This window comes from Acomys russatus, chromosome 27, assembly GCF_903995435.1.
Source record: "Acomys russatus chromosome 27, mAcoRus1.1, whole genome shotgun sequence".
Classification (NCBI taxonomy): domain Eukaryota; kingdom Metazoa; phylum Chordata; class Mammalia; order Rodentia; family Muridae; genus Acomys; species Acomys russatus.
In genome coordinates this window covers 21,449,739-21,470,024 of record NC_067163.1, presented here as the reverse complement: position 1 = coordinate 21,470,024, position 20,286 = coordinate 21,449,739, and the positions used below count along the sequence as shown (strand labels likewise).

At 47.1% G+C, this 20,286-nt stretch overlaps 1 protein-coding gene across 2 annotated transcripts; it reads right to left on the bottom strand.

The window, feature by feature from the left end:
- Positions 1-3,563: 3,563 nt before the first annotated feature.
- On the bottom strand, positions 3,564-20,286 carry Rnf122 (ring finger protein 122). Of its 2 annotated transcripts, none has more exons than XM_051169732.1 (6): positions 19,963-20,286; positions 12,476-12,632; positions 6,217-6,262; positions 5,935-5,976; positions 4,238-4,320; positions 3,564-3,999 (listed from the first exon to the last, which is right to left on the bottom strand). In XM_051169732.1, exons 1-6 carry the CDS (start codon positions 19,985-19,987, stop codon positions 3,885-3,887), a joined length of 468 nt encoding a protein of 155 aa, XP_051025689.1. In that variant the 5' UTR covers positions 19,988-20,286; the 3' UTR covers positions 3,564-3,884. The 2 variants fall into 2 exon arrangements, with proteins under 2 accessions (XP_051025689.1, XP_051025690.1); XM_051169733.1 differs by having other exon boundaries at positions 4,238-4,317.

Below are 20,286 nucleotides of genomic sequence, written 5' to 3'. Positions count from 1 at the left end.
CTGTGTTATCCTTGGCTGTCCTGGAATTCGCACTGTAGACCAGGCTATCCTGGAACTTCCAAGTGATCAGATTAAAGGCGTGCAACACCACCACCACTAGCCACATAGGAGACAATGTTTCTCTGTGTAGCCTTGGCTGTGCTGGATATGCTTTGTACCAGGATGGCCTAGACCCCACAGGGATCCACCTGCCTCTGCCTCCTGAGTGCTGGGATTAAAGGCATACACCAACACGAGTAGCACACATGTTTTCTTCATAAGCTGTCCCATGGGGGGAAAAATCAAGGCAAAGGCAACATCTGATGTCTTCCCATCAGAAAGGAAATGGGCACAGCTTCTATTTTCTTAAATTGGATTAGTTCTAATCCAATGCTGTTAAGAAACAGCTTCAAAACTGGACTCGTAAAGCAGACTTGGACCTTGGGACCCAAGAACTATCCAGCATGTGTTTAATTATGCGAGTACTGTTTGTTTTTAAGAAACTAATCCGAAGTCCAGGGTATTCAGAAAAGCAAGCAAAAAAGAATTTTGGGGGGAGCCTGAAGCTGCTATGTGTGGTTACAACTTCCTTTGATCCTTTTCCCTTTCGACACATTGTGGGTATATAAATCCTTTGTTATTTTTGAATAGTCATAGGCATGTTGTAGCTGTCTATGGCTATGTAGGACCCAGAAGAGGAAATGAGCTTAGTTCTCAGTTGATTTTTAGTGGTTTGTTTTCTTAAGTTTTATGTACATAAACTGTAGGGTGGTGACTCTATCAAATCCTATCTCCCTGGACTCCACACAGTACTTACTCCCCCATATCCCACCCTACCATCTCTCCCTACCTCAGGCTCGTACAGAATGGTTTGTATTTTTTGGCCCCCAACAGTCTTGTTAATCACAGTAAATGGCCACATTACTACTTACAAGATCAGGCATGTCCTGGCATACACTGTTGCTGTGTAAAGGTCTCTACCATATGAGCTTGCCTACCCAAACATAGCGCCCACACAATTCCCCCGGGTAAGGACTTGCCTGTCAAGTGGCCAAACCAGGTAGCAGGTGTTCTAGGAAGGCTGAACTCCAAGACTTTGCCAACTACTGTCAATTGGGGATGTATTATCTAACTGTGCTCAGCTGCTGCCAACCTAGCTGATCAGCTAAACAGTATCAGTTTCCCTTGTGTGTACTCTGTAATACATACCGCAGTAGTTCAATATGGCTGAATGGAAGCAATGGTGGCGCATGCCTTTAGTCCCAGCACTCTACTCTTGTTACAGAGAAACTGTCTCAAGAAACAAATAAAAAAGGTACCCCCTCCCCCACCCATCATTTTGACCTTGTGATACTGATTTGAAATCTGTGGAACAGGCATTTTAGTGCTGACATTCTCATCAGTAGGCTAACGCTGGTGAGTTTCTCCTAACAGCAAGGGGAGATGGTGAGGAAACACAGGAGATGCAAAGCCAACATGGTTACCTTTCCCACCATATTCCAGCAATGCATCCACCATGTCAGGAACTGAAGGTGAGGCAGAAATGGGCTGGGAAACCATATCTTATTAACCTCAACACTTCCACACACTAACAGTGCTAGAACAGGGTGTGGTGACCCAGTGGAGAGAGATCAGGTCCTCTAAAGCTGGCAACAGCAGGTGTAAAGGTTAAGGGTGCCTTCCTGCAGAAGACCCCATAGTAAGGTAGGTACCCTGTTATACCTTGGTATTTTCCAATCTCCACAAAACAATGGCTGGGTAGCAGGGCACCATCCCTACTCTATGTGCCAGGTACCTGATGGATACCTGCTCCTGCACAGATATTAATACACCATACCAGGCTCAGCAAATGCCCTTCCTGAGCTCAGCACCCAAGGCATATTACCTGCTTGCCTGGCATTGACCCATGCTATTTACTAAGCAGGGGTCAACCAGAGTCTAGCTATTTTATGCTTAAAAAGGTATTCCCTGGGGGTTGGAGAGCTGGATCAGCAGTTAAGAGAATCTGTTCTTCCAGAGGTCCTGAGTTCAATTCCCAGCAACCACATGGTGGCTCACAGCCATCTATACTGGGACCTGATGCCCTCTTCTGGCCTGCAGGTGTACATGTAGATAGATGAGCAATCACATACATAGTCGATAAATTGAAAAAGATTAAAGGAAAAAAGTGTTCCCAACACCATCTTTTTTTGTATGTATGTATGTATGTATGTATTCACATTGCTGATGACATAGCCTCTCGGGAGCCCGGCAAAGCTAACCTGGAGGATGTAAGGGTAGAAGACCTGGATGCCCACAGGTCCTTATGTTTCTACCATGTGGAATTCTAGACGGGTGTAGGAGGCTAGGAGGTGCTGCAAGGGAGGGACTGTTAGTGACACAGAAACAGTAAAGAGAAGGGACACCAGGGCAGCTACATGGGCCTTTGAGGTTGCAAGGTCATTGACAATCAGCTTCCAGGTAGAATCGTATCAGTCCCAAGCCTTGGTGAGTGGTGAGCTTGAAACCATTGACTTTTAAACATTTCTATAACTTCTGATGATCGATCCCAGCTTCATCAGACCTTATTTCACATTGGTGTTCAGTGGGTAACCCCTCCCTTTTTTCTGTTGTTGGAAACTGAACCCAGGTCCTTAAGCATCTTTGCCTCCCTACCCCCGAGCCCCGAGCCCCCCCCCCCACCTCCGGCCGCAGGGTTTCTCTATGTTATGTTGGCTGTCCTGAACTCACTTTGTAGACCAGGCTGGCCTCGAATTCACAGTGATTCGCCTGCCTTTGCCTCCCAAGTGCTGGGATTAAAGGCGTGTGCCACCATGTCCAGCTTCCTTAAGCATCTTAACTAAGCACCTACCACTGAGCTACATGCTTAGCCCTCAGTTTTTGTTAAGGATTAGAAACCAAGGACCGCCTGACTTGACAAGAGGCAGATGATGAGTTCTCTTCCCTCTCCTGGCACAGGCCACAACCATGAGAAAAAAAAAAATTGGTTAGAGAAAAACATGTTATTAAATTTAATTTTCTTTAAATATGTAACCTTTTCCCATTCTCAGCCACTCAAGGGAGGAAGGGGAGACTCCACCCCCTCCATCCTAGGGGCTGCATATGTAAAGCCTGAGATGGTGAAGATGAAGTATAAAAATACTATTTACAGAGGGGAAGCAGCCATCTGCACTGCCTGTAACCTCCCCAACATCCCCATCCCAGGGCTCTTTGTTTTTTTATTTTTGTTTTTTTTTTTAAAAGCCCCTGGAAATGGGCTGAGGATTATTATTCAAAACCAACAAGGCATAGGAGGCTCTGAGATTAACCAGGGTCAGGGAGAGAACGAATAGCACCTCAGATCCTAACAGGGGACGGTTGGTCCCATCACCCTGCAAGTTGGCCAGGCTGAGTCTGACCTTAGTTTCCTACATCTCATGTAAACATAGACTTTTCCCTTTTCTAGGTCCCTGCCCTCCTTTGCTTCATCCAGAGCCTTTCATCTTGGTTTCTTGATCTTTCCTTCCTTCCCTTCAAACCATCCCATGGAAGGTTCTGGCAGGAATGAGGGGATATGGGTAGGGCAGAGCCACCTTGTCCTTTCATGGTGAGAGTTGCTTGTTCTCCAAAGGGAAGTGCCCATGTTCACAGTCACAGGATTGACCGCCTTCTCGGGGCAAGGAGGAGGCAGGTGGGTAGTCAGTCCAGTACCAGGGTAGAGTAGATGGCCTGGATGAGGCCTTTGGAAGTTGGTAACAGGGAGAGGAGCTCCGAGAGGCAGAGTCTGGTAGTGGTCTGGCAATGCTGGTAGAAGCCCAGCCATGCCACCCTTGCCTTTGCCACCCCAAAGTCTTGTTCATTATGTAGAGGAAGTCAGGTGCCCACCAAGGAAGTGTTCTCCTCCAGTGTTCATGTGTGAGGAGCGCTCACACCAGTTCATCCAACAGGATCCCAAGGCTCTGCGAGGTCTCTGTGGGGCCAGCAATTGGCTTGTTGCACATGGGGCAGACACAACGTACTTCTAGCCACTTCACCAGACACCTGTGGACAAGGACTGTTGTTATCTCTGAGGGGACACGCCAGATGGCTCTAGCTGTCTGAGCCCAGGTGCTTCAGAGAAAAAAAAGTTCCCTGATCCTGCCCGAGCTAACCCCTCTGGCCCGCTGAACCCAGGGTATCACTGTTGAACAGCATTGGCAAGGATCAGAAGGTTCTTGAAGATCCTCCCTAATTATCCCTCCTCTTCAGGACCACCCCTACCCATCCCACTCCCACATACTTTCGGTGAAAGGCGTGCTGGCATGGGAGCACTCCCAGTTCATCCTTCCCCTTGAAGTCTTCCAGACAAACTGCACAGGTCTGCTGTGGAGAGAGAGAGAGAGAGAGAGAGAGAGAGAGAGAGAGAGAGAGAGAGAGAGAGAGATCTATGAGCTAGTAGCCCGGAGGCCCTCTTCACTCACCCATCCTGAATAGCCACCATCTCATTCTCAGACAAGGAAACCAAGCTCCAGCCATCTCCTGTGTCAGCCAGACCAAGTTCACCCATGTTTATAAGACTGTATAGACAGGGTAGCAGCCAACATGGCTGTTTCAATGGAAACCAACCAAATGATGAAATTATAAATAAATACAGCTGCTCAGAAGCGCTAGCCACATTTCTTCAAGTGTTTATTCTAACAGTAAAATGTGGGCTGGGGTGCAGTCAGTGGTAGAGCTTGTGTCTCCTATACCCCAATCAAAACCATTGAAGAGTACATAATGGTTTTTGCTGTACAGTGATACAGACCCTTCAGAGAGGGAATACAGTCTCTCACTCAATGTCTTGGTCTTATTTTAGGTTTTGGTTCTTTAGGGATAGACTCTCAAATAGCTCAAGCTGGCCTCAAACTCACTGACCTCTTGAAATTCTGATCTTCCAGCCTCTACCTCCTTAGTATTGAGACTACGGATTTTTGCTATTACATCCAGTTCACTGTTGAGAAGTATGGAAGTTCTTCTCCCATAATGCACTGCTTCCTCATGTTACCACCATTTCAGGTTGTCCTGGTGTTCAGTAGCTGCCACCTGGGGTGGAGCTGAGCATGGTGGTGCATGCCTGTAATCTCAGCACTCAGGAGGCAGAGGCAGGAAGATCACTGTGGAGTAGAGGGGAAAAGGGGAAAGGGATATAGTAAGATTTTAGTTAAAACAAAAAAAATCGAAGTTGAGACCCTATGGTATTGGCTTTACTTATTGGGAGTCGGGGATGGAGAGGAGAGACAGGCCAGAACTATTTCAAGGGATACAAGTCACTGATCTGTTAGGACAACGGATAAGTAAAAGGACCTTATTTTCTCAAGACACGGTTCCTCTGTGTTACCTTGGCTGTCCAGGACTTGCTTTGCAGACCAGGCTGGCTTTGAAGTCAGTGATCCACCTGCCTGCCTCCCGAGTGCTGGGATTACAGTCATGCACCACCACGCCCAGCAAGGACCTTACTTTCTTTAGTCACAGACCAGAGCACAGGCACCAAATATAGTAAAAGTTAGGAGCATAATGCCTGTGGCAAAGGCTGTCATGTCCTTATTCTGCACAGCATACTGCCTATTGCATAAAACCTGTGGCCACCCATATAGATTCAACGCAGCATACTGCATAAAGCCTTATATGACACCCTTATAGATTCTACACAGCATTCTCCCAATGGTGTAGAGTCTGTGACCAAGCATACACAGTCTGCATAGCACACTATGGCATAGAGCCTGTCATACCCTTAACTGATTCTGCACAATTCCTGTTCCCACTTACCTTGACCCTTTTGTGATTCCTTTGTTTTCTGCCTGACCTGACTCTAGACAACATGCATTACATGCTGTGAGGAATTCCTTCTGTTTGGACACAGGTTATGTGAAGGCAGGGAGTAAAGAGTCTGGAAAAGGTCCAAGCAGGCAGGAGAAGGATGCTCTAAGTAGAATCTTTCCATCCCAAGGTACTTACCCCATAGAGTTGTAACTTCTTAGCATCACCTTTGAGCACCACCTGAGGAGGAAAGAAGCAGTTGATGTCTGAGGCCAGGGAGGATCACCCAATGAAATACTCCCCCACCCTGAAGGTGGAAGTCACACCCAACTTGAGGACAGGGACAGGAGTGGAAAGCCTCTGGGATGCCCAGGAGGCCAGGGATTGGAGACTACAAGAGCTTGGCCTTGTTTTCCCTATCAGGGCAAACAGTGAAGGATAATGTTTAATGTAGAGAGAGGTGCTAGATTGGTTCTTTACCTCCTTGTAGCCATATCGCTCGCTCTGTGCCTGGTTCCGGAGTTTACTAAGTGAAAGAAAAGAAGGGGAAAAAAAGAGGGCAGATGACCATGGCGTTTTAGGTAAACAAGGCAATGACAATGTGAAGTGGGTTGGCTTCTTGGACATTTACATTTTCCTGGACGTGAGAAGGGAACTTGTTTCATAGATACCAATGGGGCATAGCTAGGATGTATACAGACCTTGCACGGCTGAGAAGGGTTAAGGGTTTATGATCAGATGCCAGCCACATTCTGGGCTATTCTCCAGCAGATGTGCTGCGGCACCCCAAATGGCTTATCTGCATTCATTGCCCCCTTTCAGTAGGTAAATCTCCAGGTATCTAAACTGTGTAGATCAACAGCACACTTACTGTGCGCCGAGGGAGTTAGCTTTTGAACTGGTTGGCCGCACACAGCCACTCTCAATAGACAAAATACATTGTTACATACAGCAATGCCCTAATAAATAGTCCATGCAGGGTATGTTATGTGTCCCTTGGAGACTGGCATTGTCTCTCCGAATATTAACAACGCCAGGAGGGAGAAACTTTCTATTTCATAGATGAGGAAGATGAACGCCAAAGAAGTTAAACAATTTGGCCAAACTTTACAAAGGCTGACAGGGAGCAGTTCTTGTGTTAAAAGTCAGTCTGTGTGATTATAGAGTCTGTCCTCTTTGCCACAGAACATGATCCCCCCCCCACCCCCTACCTGCACTTCTGTAATTAGGTGGATTACATCAGAGTCCTGAGTTCTTATTTGATCTTGAGATACACTGAGTGCTTTATTAAGCCTTTGACTTTGAGTGACCTACTGTTTAGAGCCGTAAGTGTACACTGATTCTGTGCTTTTGATCTTGCTGTGTAGCCCAGATTGACTTCAAATTCATGATCATAGGCTTGTGCTACTATGCCCAGCTGCAGGTAGATACAGATACTTCTAATATGTGGCCATAGAACTTTGTAATATTTCTTTTTTTTTCCTTTCCTCTTTTTTGTTTTGTTTTTGTTTGTTTGTTTGTTTTTTGAGACAAGGTCTCTCTGTGTTAGCCTTGACTATCCTGGAGTCCCTTTGTAGACCAGGCTGGCCTCGAACACACAGCAATCCGCCTGCCTCTGCCTCCCAAGTGCAGGGGTTAAAGGTGTGTGCCACCACACCCAGCAGAATTTTATAATCTTTCTGTTGCTGAATGCTACAGAATTAATCCCAGTGCAATACTATCTCAGGGTATGTCCATGATGGCATTTCCAGACACAATATGAGAGTTTTGACCTGGTCTCACAATGCATTCATGGTAAAATGGCATTATGGCAAGTTGTAGAAAGAGGAATCCTGCCTAAGCTCCACTTTTCCTCTTCTTTCTGTCTCTTGCCAGGTAAGAATTGATGAACAGCCCATACCGCAAGCTCCTGCTTAAGCACTTGAGACTAAGTAACCAAGAGATGAAACTCTCAGGAACCACAAATCAAAGCAAATAAGGTATCTTTCATAGCAAAGATAAAAAGTAACATATTTGGTGGGGCCGTGGTGGTGCAGGTCTTTAATCCCAGCACTCGGGAGGCAGAGGCAGGAGGATCACTGTGAGTTCAAGGCCAGCCTGGTCTACAAAGTGAGTCCAGGACAGCCAAGGCTACACAGAGAAACCCTGCCTCAGGAGGAAAAAAAAGTAACATATTTGGCCAGGCGGCTAAATAAGAACTCAGGACTCTGATGTAATCCACCTAATTATGGAGGTACAGGTAGGGTGTCGGGGTGGGGATCATGTTCTGTAGCAAAGAGGACAGACTGACGTTTAACACAAGAACTGCTCCCTGTCAGCCTTTGTAAAGTTTGGCCAAACTGGTTAGCTTCTTTGGGGTTCATGCCTTTAATCTCAGCACTTGGGAGGCAGAGGCAGGGAGATCTCTGTGAGGCCATCCTGGTCCTACAGAGTGAGTTCAGGACAGCCAGGCCTGTTACACCAAAGAAACCCTGTCTCTGAAAAACAAAAAACAAAACAAAAATGACACTGGCACATCAGTTTATGGATTATCTACCACTGCCTTCGGAACTGGCTGCGAGGGCACACCAGAATTGCTAGGTGGTTATGATTTAAAAGGTTGCTGTTCTTGAGTTGAACACTTCGTTTCTGTGGCTAAAGCTCCTCCCAGGGTGGTGAAGAAGCAGAGGACAGAACCGTGCCTGAGAGGTAGGTCGGAACAGATAAGATCTAGCTACCAGCCTCCTCCATCCTTCCTGATAGGACGTCACGTGGTCTGGCAAGGTTGACTGTTCCTGGAGCCTCTTGGAAAGTCCCAGCCAGGTGGACTCCTGCCAGGACTTGGGGTGGAGGAAGCGTTGTTGACATTGCCCACCCCTCCCCACTCCTCTTCTCTCTACCAGGTGCTTTCTGTTCATTTTCAAGCCTAGACTAAGCAGAGATCCCCCCCAATTATTCCATTCTTAACATGCAGAACTCTAGTCCTGAAAAGGGTTTTCATATATGACGCAAGCGTCTTTTTCTCAACTTCTCAAGAGAAGGACAGGGAAGGAGGGTGCATCCAAGCCACAGACAGTTTACCTGTGTGTGGTTTTTCTTTCCTGTTTATGAGAGTCTCGTGTAACCCAGGCTAGCCTCAAACTGGCTATGTAGCCAAGGATGACCTTGACCTTCTGCTTTTCCCTCAACCTCTAGATGCTAGGATTCTGAGAGCCCCATGCACGCTCTGATTTAGCTATGACCCCAGTTCACATGCACCCCCAAGCTCACTCTGTCCCTACCCTCAAGGTCTAAGTACTAAATGCTTGCTAGATAAGCTTTCAGTCACTGAGCAATGTATTCCAACCCTGCCTGGAGGTAGAAGTTTAAATGAGAGAATGCCAGACATTTTATTTAAAGGTTCAATTGCCTCACCAACAATACTTATATACTTAATGACCTCTGGGTCCCAGCGCCTGATGTCCTCTATCTACAGTGTATGGCAGGCTCCCTTTAATAGAGGGATCCAGAATCCTCAATGCCCCACCTTTTACCCTGCATGAACATTTCAGCTCAGGAAGGGTCAGGTTGTGAGGAGATAGGACTCCAAGGGTTGCAAAGAAGATGGCATAAACGCAAACTCTGGGCTGTCCCAGCTGGGGATGGGAGAGCTAAGACAGGTGGCTCTCTCAGCTGTTGGCTGAGCAAAGCAACTAAAAATACGATTTCAATGAGACCGTTGCAAGCCCCCGCCAGCAGGCTCTCCCGTCCCTCTTTTCCCTTTTTGAACAAACAATGCAGCCAGCTCCTGAAAATAATTGTTCCTTTCCTGTCTGTTTTGTATTCTACGGGCCCCTCCATCCTGTGAAAACAAGAGGTCAGCTCTGAGGGGAATGAGGAGAAACAAGGGGCAGCTGGCAGTTAAGGTGTCCTTGGCTCATGAGCTCACCGGGTCAGGAGTGGCTGCCCTGGGCCTATTTTGGCGGAGGTGGAAACTGAGAAGCGAGAGAGAGGAAGTGGCTTCTGTGCCTGTGTGTCTTTCTATATATAGACACATGTACCACATACCAGTGAGCCTTTGGAACCATGAGACTCAGGGGGCAGCTGGCTCTGGATGCTGCGGGACACAGGCTGGGGTGTTGTAGGAGCAGACTCCTGCAGAAAGGACAGATGGCACTGTGCTGCACTACGGTGGGGACAGCTTTTAGTGTCACGTGGTCACTACTCTCTGTTCTTCTGCCACAACCCAAACAAAACTGTGCCTCAGCCTGTCTCCTGTAGGACCCTGACACCCAGCATGAGAGCGGGTAGCCATGGTGGTCTCATCAGCTTAGGAAGTAGACAAACATGGAAAGCATGCTATAGCATTTTCAGCGTAAAAGACAGAAAGTTGTCAGATTAACCTACCTCATTATCTCCCTGGAAGTATGACTTTGGACAAATCCTAAACTGTCCAGTTCACTAATCCTTCCATTGGAAGGTTGTTCATAGAATTCAGTGAGCTAAATGGTTTACCACAATGGCTAGCACCAGATAGCCCTTAGCAAGGACTAGCCCCAAACCTAAGGTCATGCCTATTAGTGGCAAATCTACATGTTGGTCAGAGTGTTAGCCTCTGGGTTTTCTTTTGTTCGTCATCTTTGGTCTTGTGTGTGTCTTGTGGAAAAGAGCCAAATCAAGAAATAGAGTTAGTATTATAAATTTCTATCAACCTTGTCCTAAGTAAATCTGTGATTTTTCTTTCTTCTCTTTTTCTTTTTGAGACAGGGTTTCTCTATGTAGCCTTGGCTGTTCTGGAATTTATTGTATAGACCAGGCTGGCCTTGACCTCAAAGATTCAACTGCGTGCACCACCACAGCCCAGCATATCTGTGATAGTTGAACATACATGCATACCTTTACCCTTCAGGAGCATTGAGTTAATTACTTAATAAGGGGGTTGAGGGAAAAGATCAGTGAATAAGAATAGTTTGGGAAGGGAAATCATAGCTATTGTAAGATAGAAAAGGAAGTCTACATTCACTGCCATTTACAAGTTAAACGTAAATTTTATCTTGAGGATAAAATTATATCAGAGGAAAAATAAAGCACTCTTCTCTATGCATACCCGGGCAGAGAAATTTATGTTTTTTGTTTTTTGTTTTTGTTTTTTGACACAGGGTTTCTCTGTGTAGCCTTGGCTGTGCTAGACTCACTTTGTAGACCAGGCTGGCCTCGAACTCACAGTGATCCCCCTGCCTTTGCCTCCCAAGTGCTGGGATTAAAGGTGTTTCATTAACCCTCTGGCATGCTTCCCCATGCATTTGGTAATGTGGGTGGCAGGGAAGGGGCCAGGTGGGCAGTGGTGGGGCATGCCTTTAATCCCAGCACTTAGGAGGCAGAGATGAGATAGGTGTATTTATTATAGTTCAAGGACAGCTTTACAGAGTGAATTCCAGGACAGCCAGGGCTACACAGAGAAACCCTGTCTTGAGAAACCAAAAACCAAATCCAAACCAAACCAAGCCAAAATGGATTCCAGGGATTATTAACATGTTCTATTGGCCAAAGATATCCTACTCTCTCCTATGTCCAGGGCAGACCATGGGATAGTCAACCATCAGTATCAGTAGAACAGCCCACTAGAAGGATGCTTTGGTTTCTGCTTTATATACTAAGCCTGTCCAACACTTTTCCTTCTGTGTGCATGAGTACATGTATTCATGTTCCTCTGTGTATAAGCACACGTGTGTATATGTAGGAAAGTGTTGTTGGCAGTCTCCCTCAGTAGTCCTCTACATTATGAACCAAAGGAGCTTCATTCTCGAGAATCAGCGCTCACTGATCCACTGGTCCAGATAGTCAGCTTGCTCTACATCAGATCCAGCTACACATTCCAGGGCTTGAAATACTTAGGGCCGGGCCGCCATGTTCACCCAGCATTAACATGGGTTCTGGTATCCAACTTCCACTACTGTTATAGGCACTTTAACCACTGAACCACCTTCCCAGCTTTTTTTTGGGGGGGGGGGCAGAGATTCGAGACAGGGTTTCTCTGTGTAGCTTTGGCTATCCTGGACTCACTTTGTAGACCAGGCTGGCCTCGAACTCACAGCGATCCTCCTGCCTCTGCCTCTCAGAGTGCTGGCATGAAAGGCGTGCACCACCATACCTGGTTACCTTCCCCGCTTTTTAGCAGAAAACAGCCATAAGCTCCTATATCCTTCCCCATAATGAGAAATTGTTCCTAGAGCTTAGCTACCCCTGCCAAGTTCAAGTCCTTCCCTGGAGTCCCTAAGCAACGAAGAAGAAAGAAAAGTGTGTCATCCTTCCTTTCCACTGTTAACAAGAAAAGCTTATAGGACAGAAGAAACAAGTTTTCTAGCACAAGCTTGCTAGCATGAGCATTGGGAGAATTGGCAACTTCACAGCAGGGCAAAAGGACTCATGTCCACCAACCTGGCCCTAGCCATGAGTGGGAGGCCTGGGGCAGATTAGGGTGCCAGCAGTCATTCTAAATGACTTTAGAAGAACTGGCTAAGAGGGGAGCTGCAGTCCAACCCTTGGTGAGCTTTTGTGCTCTGGGATTCCTTGATAGGCTGATATGAATAGAAACACCAGATTTCAGGGGTCCAGAGAAGGGAGAGGGTTAAGATGGATCTTCCCACCAGAGACCCCAATACAAGTCTCTGGTGTGTTTGTGTGTGTGTGTGTGTGTGGTCTTATTCAACATCCTCTATGCTCTATTTCCTTCCTTCTTGAATCTCTCCTCCTCCTCCGAATCAGCTAGCAAGCAACCAACCTGATGAAGTAGCAGCAGAAGATGAGGCTGAGCATGAAGACGAAGATGCCTGTGCCGAAGATGACCATGTAGATGTTGAGGGGAAGGTCTTGGAAACTGATAGGTGGCATTGAGCAGGACTTGTTGGAACTAACCAGTCCCAGGCCACAGAAACACCCTGCAAAACAAGAGGTAAATACTAAAGTCAGACCCTGGGGCCCATGGCACGTTGTGTTAGCTGGAATGTCAGGCTCCAGCTTAAGCTTCTATGGCAGCACTCCTAGCTACACGGTCCTCAGGAAAACTGTTTTTGCCAATCTACAAAATGGGGTGTTATGCAAAGGACTTAAAAGGATTAAGAATCTAGAAGCCAGGTGGTGGGGGACGCAGGTCTTTAATCCCAGCACTTGGGAGGGAGGCAGTGGCAGGAGGATCTCTGAGTTTGAGGCCAGACTGGTCTACAGAGTGAATTCCAAGATAGCCAGGGCTACACAGAGAAACTCTGTCTTGAGAAACAAACAACCAAGAATTTGAGCAAGGGTAGAAAATATGAAAAGACAGGAACAACAAAACTGCCTCTGAGTAGGAGACACCCGTTGAGTATACGGCAGCAAAAAGAGCCTTTAGGTGAGCAAATAGTAGTGTTTGAGTCTTAAGCCAATTCTCCTAAGCCAGCTAGGTGACCTTCAAGATACTACTGCTCTAGAATTCACCTGTCATAGGAAGAAAAATAGCAAAACAGAGGAATTGAAATGATGGTTTAAGAAATAGGCTCCATAAACTGCAAAGAGCAACCTCAAAGGTCATTTGTCACTATTAACCACCTGTTCCAGAAGGCAAGCTGCGCCAGAACCAGAATAGAAATTGTTCACTGCACATCCAGGCCAGCGTTCCAGAAGGTGTGGCAATGGGGACTGGTGTCAGGGAATCTGGGCTTCCCTGAGTGGTCACCTCTTTACGCCCCACCCCCACCTCAAGGTCCTGTCCCTGAGTAAATCCCATGAGAGCTGGTTAGGCTGTGTGCAGCCTTGGGTCTACAACACCCTAAATGAACTGGACTCACTGTTTTAGAATGCCCTGCACGTTCAGCTTGGAAGCACTGGCTGACCAGAAGCTGCTTCCTTCCTCATTGGCCCAACTGTGAGGCAATCACCTTCCCCTTAGCCCTGCTTCGTGTCAAGTGGGTGCGTGCTCAGACTCTGGGCAATAAATCAAAAGAAAAGTCTTCAGAGAAAGGAAAAGTTTCTGTAGCTGGCACGATGATAATCCCCGTTATCTGGGAAGTGTCTACGCTGGAGGCTGGAACAGGTGTATGAGTTTCAGGCTGCACTGAGTTACACAGTGATAGCCCTGGCCCCCTCCCAGGGGTGGGGGGTGGGGGACCACTACAAAGAACCAAATTCCTTAAGGAAAACATTTTTTTCTTGGCAGGTGGTATACATAATGAATAAATTTTTTTCTTGGTTTTTGAGTCAGAGTTTCTCTGTGTAGCCATTTAAAAATAAATAATTTTTAAAAAATGAACAAAAAGAAAAATCTATTTTCAATTTTAAAAAATATTGAAATAGATGAACAGAATATGGTATTCATATACAATTTTTAAAAAATGGAATACGCCGGGCATGGTGGCACAGGCCTTTAATTAAACCCAACACTTGGGAGGCAGAGGCAGGCAGATCGTTGTGAGTTTGAGGCCAGGCTGGTCTACAAAGTGAGTCCAGGACAGCCAACGCTACTTAGAGAAGCCCTGTCTCAGAAAAACTTAAAAATAAATAAATAACAAACCCAGCACTTGGGAAGCAAGGGCAGGCAGCTCACTGTGAGTTCAAGGCCAGCCTGGTCTACAAAGTGAGTCCAGAGCAGGCAAGGCTACACAGAGAAACCCTGTCTTGAAAAACCAAAACAAAACAAAACAAATAAAATAAAATAATTTTCTTATGTCATCTCAGACAGCTAAGAGGGTATAGGTAAGACACAGCTGGGAAGAGAATATAGCCAGAGGCATTGAAGAAAGATGACCTTGATCTGGCTCCTCCCTTACAACATTCCACACACCCAGCCTTTTTACTGTCCCAAGTGCTGCCAGATCTCAGGGGCTAAGTTCTTTCCTGGCTTTTTGGTTAGGAGGCCAGGATTCTGCCTGGTAATGACCACATTTGAGTGCTACCACAACTCTGCAGGAGACTGGTTACAGAGACCGCAGTCAGTGGTGACAATGTTGTGGTTTGGACTTGAAGCCTCCCTGCAGCAGGCTTAGATGCTGACCCCTCTTCTTTTCTGCTTTGTGGACCCCATGAAGTAAAGCTACATCTTTCAAGCCGGGCATGGCAGTGCACGCCTTTTAATCCCAGCACTTGGAGGCAGAGGCAGGCGGATCACTGAGTTCGAGGCCAGCCTGGTTTACAAAGAGAGTCCAGTACAGCCAAGGCTACACAGAGAAACCCTGTCTCAAAAAAAACTAATTTTGTCTAGTCATGTATGATTCTGATTCTGTCACTGTAAGGACAAAACTAAGTGTCACTCATTGTCCATGCCATTCCTCTGTGTCCCTTATATCAGTTGATGACTTAAGCCTTCATCCAAAAACCTAAGACCATGACCCATTCTACTGTCATATCCCTATTCTATACATATTACCTACTCCTGTCTTGATGATGTCATCATTGTTTTGTTTCTTTCATTATCCTATATCTGTGGCAGATCCTCCAATTCCACTTCCCATGTAATTCCCAAACTCTACTTGAACCTGCCCCCTGCTCCCTTGCAACATCCTATAAGAGCTTTCTCCACCTGGGTGAGTCAGTCTGACTTATTATATCTTGCCCAACCACGTCCTTGTCTGTCTCCTTACCTTCATCTATGTTGTCTAGAATGCTTCCCTTTCTGAAGTCTAGTCTTGGTCTTTGTGATAATTTTTTTCCTTTCTGATGCCAGGGCTTGGGGCTAAACTAGGACCTTCTGTAAGCTGGCGGTGCTCTACTATTGGGCTGAATGCTCGGCCCTTGCCTGGTCTTTGGGATAGTCCAAAGACCGTTCTGTCATGAAATTCTACAGCGCTAACAACTTGCACCAGTTGCCATGGTTTTTGCTCAGAATATCTCGTTACCCTGTTGTTCATATCAACTTAAACTGACTCACGTTGTACTCTGCATTGATGACACGGTAAGGATCAAAGAACGTGGAGAAATGACTGGCTGACTTCTCATGTGAGAGACAGACTCAAACACCTTCCTTAGAAAGTTAGAAATGATAACAGGCAAGTCTGTAATTCTGGGAGCAAAGATGGAACCAAGGAGTCCATGTAGGATACCAACTTGGGCTCCCGAATACTCAGCAGTGTCCTTAGCTAATGTCTGCACTGTCTACCTAACTAGTTAACAGACAAGTAACCTTCTGCTTTCTCAAAACGACCTAGTCTCCTTGGCAGGAGCTCCTACTTCAAAATAGGAAGACTGATGTTTGGGAAAACTGCCCAGAAACTGCCCTCAGCTAATAACTCACCAGTCAGGCAACAGGTATTGTTGGTGGGGTCTGCTTTATACACTGACCTAGACCTCGTGGGGAACCAAAAGCGAAAGGAATTCTTGCTCTGGAGGAATCTTCAATTAGGGGAAATTAAAGGAGCAATTAGCTACTAAACTTTGCCTTGCTCAATAGGACGTTTCTTGCTCCTAGCTTCCTCCGCTGGAGAAGGGCTAGAAAGACTGTCATTTTCATCCCTGGCGCCCACTTGCGGATTTGATCCCATGGACCTGCCACAGAGCAGCTCTCTACAAAGCTCATCATGCTAGACCGGCTGCATGCAGCATCCTTCACTGGATACCAGTACAGGGCCCAGAAACTCTCTTCCAGAAAATGCTACCTTCAGGACCAACAGGACCTTCTACTGCCTGTCGCCTCTTCATCCTGCCACAGAATTACCTGAAGCTGTAAGAGGGCAGAACAGGCTCTCCACATTTGCTGTGGCTTTTCTATGTTCCTTACATAAGCAGGACTCTGGGATCTCCTGGGTCCTAAAGAACCCCTATTTCTATTCCAAAAAGGTAGAACTTGGGCCAGCTACTTTAGCTGAGAGTATATATTTGCACCCTGCAGGTATTTTGATTCTAGCAGCCCCAGCTCACTTTATATCCATCTTTTCCCCATCTCCCAAAAGGCTTTCCCTAGGGCTCTAGGGCTAAAACCAGTGAATCTTCAAGAGTAGATGCTCAAGGTTCTGTTGTGGGACAGACAGTTTCCTCTGAGATTAAGATTTCATCCCGCAGGAAAGTAAATAGCTCAAATAGCTTCAAGAAGTCCCCAAAACTGACCAGATTGACTAGGCCCCTCCAAACCAGAATAGGCAACAAAAGCTGAGAATCTACCCTCAGAAAGGAAACTGAGGTGCAAACTCTGAGACCAATCAGCTGCCTGGAAGAAGCAGGAACCAGCCTCGCTGCTGTATACTCCGCAACCTGTTGAGCTGCCTAGAGGCTGCAGCAGTGTGCTCCAGCTTTCCCACGCTGGGGTGAGCCTTAGTCATGTAGCTGTCTTTGAATCATTTCTGCTCCTGAAGGTAAGTAGCCCTCACCCATATTCCTGTATGTAACCAGGATGAAACTCATTAGTTCACCAAGCTGGACTTTGGTGGTGTGCAGTTTTGTTCTGTTGTGGACTCCATGTCTGGGGTGAAGAGACACATGTGAGTTGCATCTCTCTGGGAATTTTTGCCACACAACAGCATACTGTTACTGGCTTATATGTGTGATCCCAGCAGTGTAAGGGAATCAGGCAGGACAAGCAGTCTTCCTGAGGCCAGCATGGGTGACAGTGAACACTTGTCACATAACCAAAGCAAGAGATTTGGTTTCTCTTTGTAGGTTGACTGCCCTAGACTCCTTTTGTAGATCAGGCTAGCCTGGAACTCACAGAGATCCACCTTCCTCTGATGGGATTATGAGATTTATTTTTATTACAGTGGGATTAATTGGTTTGGATGTTATTATTAATCATTTGTGCACGAAGCAAAGTTGTTGAGTTTTTTGTTGTTGTTTGTTGTTTTTGTTTGAAACAAGGGTCCCTCTGTGTAACAGCCCTAGCTGTCCTAGAATCTCTCTGTAGACCAAGCTGGCCTTGAACTCACAGAGACGCACCAGCCTCAGCCTCTGAGAGTGCTGGGATTAAAGGAGAGCCAGGGCTCTGTGTAACAGAGAAACCCTGTCTCAACAACAAAAGGCATGAGCTACTCCGCCCAGCTAAATTATTTTGGTTTTTCTTTTATTGATTTTTTTTTAGCTTTTTTCAAGATGTGGTTTCTCTGTGGCCCTGGCTGTCCTGCATTCACTTTGTGGAGCAGGCGGGTCTGCAGCTCCCGGCCAACTAGCTGCTGCAGGTTGTACAACCCAGTGCAAGGAGCAAAGTTTAGTGGCGTAATTTTTCTGTGTCATCATATTAGAATTTATACATTTCGGACTTTACAGAATTTTATTGTCCAAATTAGACAGTAAAGTTTTTCCTTAAAACTTTAAGATGGGCCCGCATGGTGGCACATGCCTTTAGTCCCAGCACTCAGGAAGCAGAGGCAGGTGGATCGCTGTGAGTTCAGAAACCCTGTCTTGAAAAACCAAACCAAACCAAAAACTTTAAGATCGGCAGTGGTGGTGCACATACACCTTTAATCCCAGCACTCAGAAGGCAGAGGCAGTCAGATCTCTGTGAGTTCCAGGCCAGCCTGGTCTACAAAGGGAGTCTAGGACAGTCAAGCCTACAAAGAAAAACTCTGTCTTGGGGGAGCGGGGAGAAAACAAAAGGAAAAAAAAAAAAAAAAAAAAAAAAGATCGAAGACGATCCATCCCAGGATATGAGGTCCCTAGAACTTCAAGAGAGCAAAATGGGGTTACATCCACTCTGGAGTCAAGAGACAGGATCTGCCAGTCCCTTTATGAAGGTAGCTGGGTGGCACACCTTTAATTCCAGCACTAGGGCAGATCTCTGTGAGTTCAAGGCCAGCCTGGTCTACAAGGTGAGTCCAGGACAGCCAAGGCTACACAGGGAAACCCTGTCTCCAAAAAAAAAAAAAAAAAACCCACAAAAAACAAACAAACAAAAACCAACAACAACAGAATTGCAAGATAAAGAGTGTAGTGGGGCTAGGAGCAAGGTCCTGGGTTCTAACACTTACGGGGGTGGGGCAGAAAGACAGTGTTAAGACAGAACACTTTCCGAAGGATGCTGCCCAGAAGGTCGTGGTTACTGACAGCTTATCCCTCTCTAAGTCTCTAGTCCATTGTCTTAGACCTAACACCAGAATGTCTCATCTCAGCTGGCAGGCTGCAAGCAGGAATGACGTCAGATCAGGTCTGGCCAAGACCAGCAAGATCTGGGAACTGCTTCTTTCCAGCCAAAGGGAATCTTTCCCAGATGCTGGGATACACCGTCAGGCCTCAACCCCCCCCCCCCCCCCGTCCCTGTCTCCAATTCCCCCGCCCCTCTCCGTTGCCCGCCTATCACACACAGCTTGGTTCATTTTCAGGAAATTAGATCCGACTAGCGCTAGCGAAAGGAGGAAGGAGGGGGGATGGGGGCCAGTTCATACACATGCGGCCCAAACCCTGCTTTAAAACAAAAGACTCTTGAAATAATTAATCCAAGGTCTTGCCGAAGTCTACTTAAGAATGGATTCCCCCCCCCACATACCAACTATAAGCAGCCTGCCATACCTCCTCCCCCAAAGCCAGCTGCTTTCCACTTCGCCCAACTCTTCATACTTAGAAAAAGTGGTCAAGATTCTAGGGATCTCCTGGAGGAAGGGTGGGTGGTACTGACATCGAAGCCTTAAGTGTCTGGCTCAGAAAGATCCATCAGGTAGCTTAGACAGAAAAGCCAGACCCGCTTCTATCTTACACACCTGAGCCGCCCAAAAGCCTCAGGTGAATTAATTTAGCACCATCCCCCAGTGGGGTGTACGAAGGGGTTGGTGGAGGGTGGCTGGGACTGGCTCAGGTTTTGCTGAGCCAGGGCCCCAGCTTTCTGTAAGGTTTTATCTAATTCAGAAAAGCGATGCTCGTTTATTCAGAGTCTTGCCCCTAGGGGCCAGTGGGAACCAACAAAGGGAAAGAAAGTCACCCGGCGCCCCGTCCCGCACGCTGCACTGTATACATATTTAAAATAGCCTGCAAAGTTTCAGAACCGGAACTTGAGCTCCCTCTAGGAGATCCTAGCTCGTGCGCGGATTTAATTCTGCAACCACCACAACAAAGAACAGAGTTTGAGAGCGCACAAAGGCAGGCGAAAGGGAAGAGAGCCGGACCGCCACACAAAGGCTAGGAAGCCCTCGGCTCACACGCCCCTGGTCCTCGCTCTAAGACCCCTTTAATACCCAACACGGAGAATACGTCTTTTCAAACAGCGCGCTGTGCAGAGCACCGCGGGGCGCCAGGACGCCTTCAGGACCATCCCAGAGACAGGGAAACTTGGCACAGAACCTCTACCTGTGCGTTCTCCGCTCGCCCACCTGTCCAGGGACTCACCGTTACACCACTGGAATGGGTGCATCAATGAAGTGAAGGTCGGCTTTCCCGAGCGAACGCAGACACGGTGTTGGGGCTGGAGTTGCAACTCCCAGAGTAGTCGGGGTGCAGAGGCCGGTTTGCAGATCAACAAAGAGAGAAAAGGAGGAAACAAAGTCTTTCAGAGCGGAGCGGTGTCGAGGAGAATCGCGGAGAGCCCGGGCCCGGAGGGCAGCGAGAGAGACGGATCGCCCAGCCAAAGAGGGCAACAGCCAGGGCACGAAGCCGGGCTTGAGTCCCACCGCGCCAAACCGTGCGCGCTGGGATTCCGAAAACTGACACGGT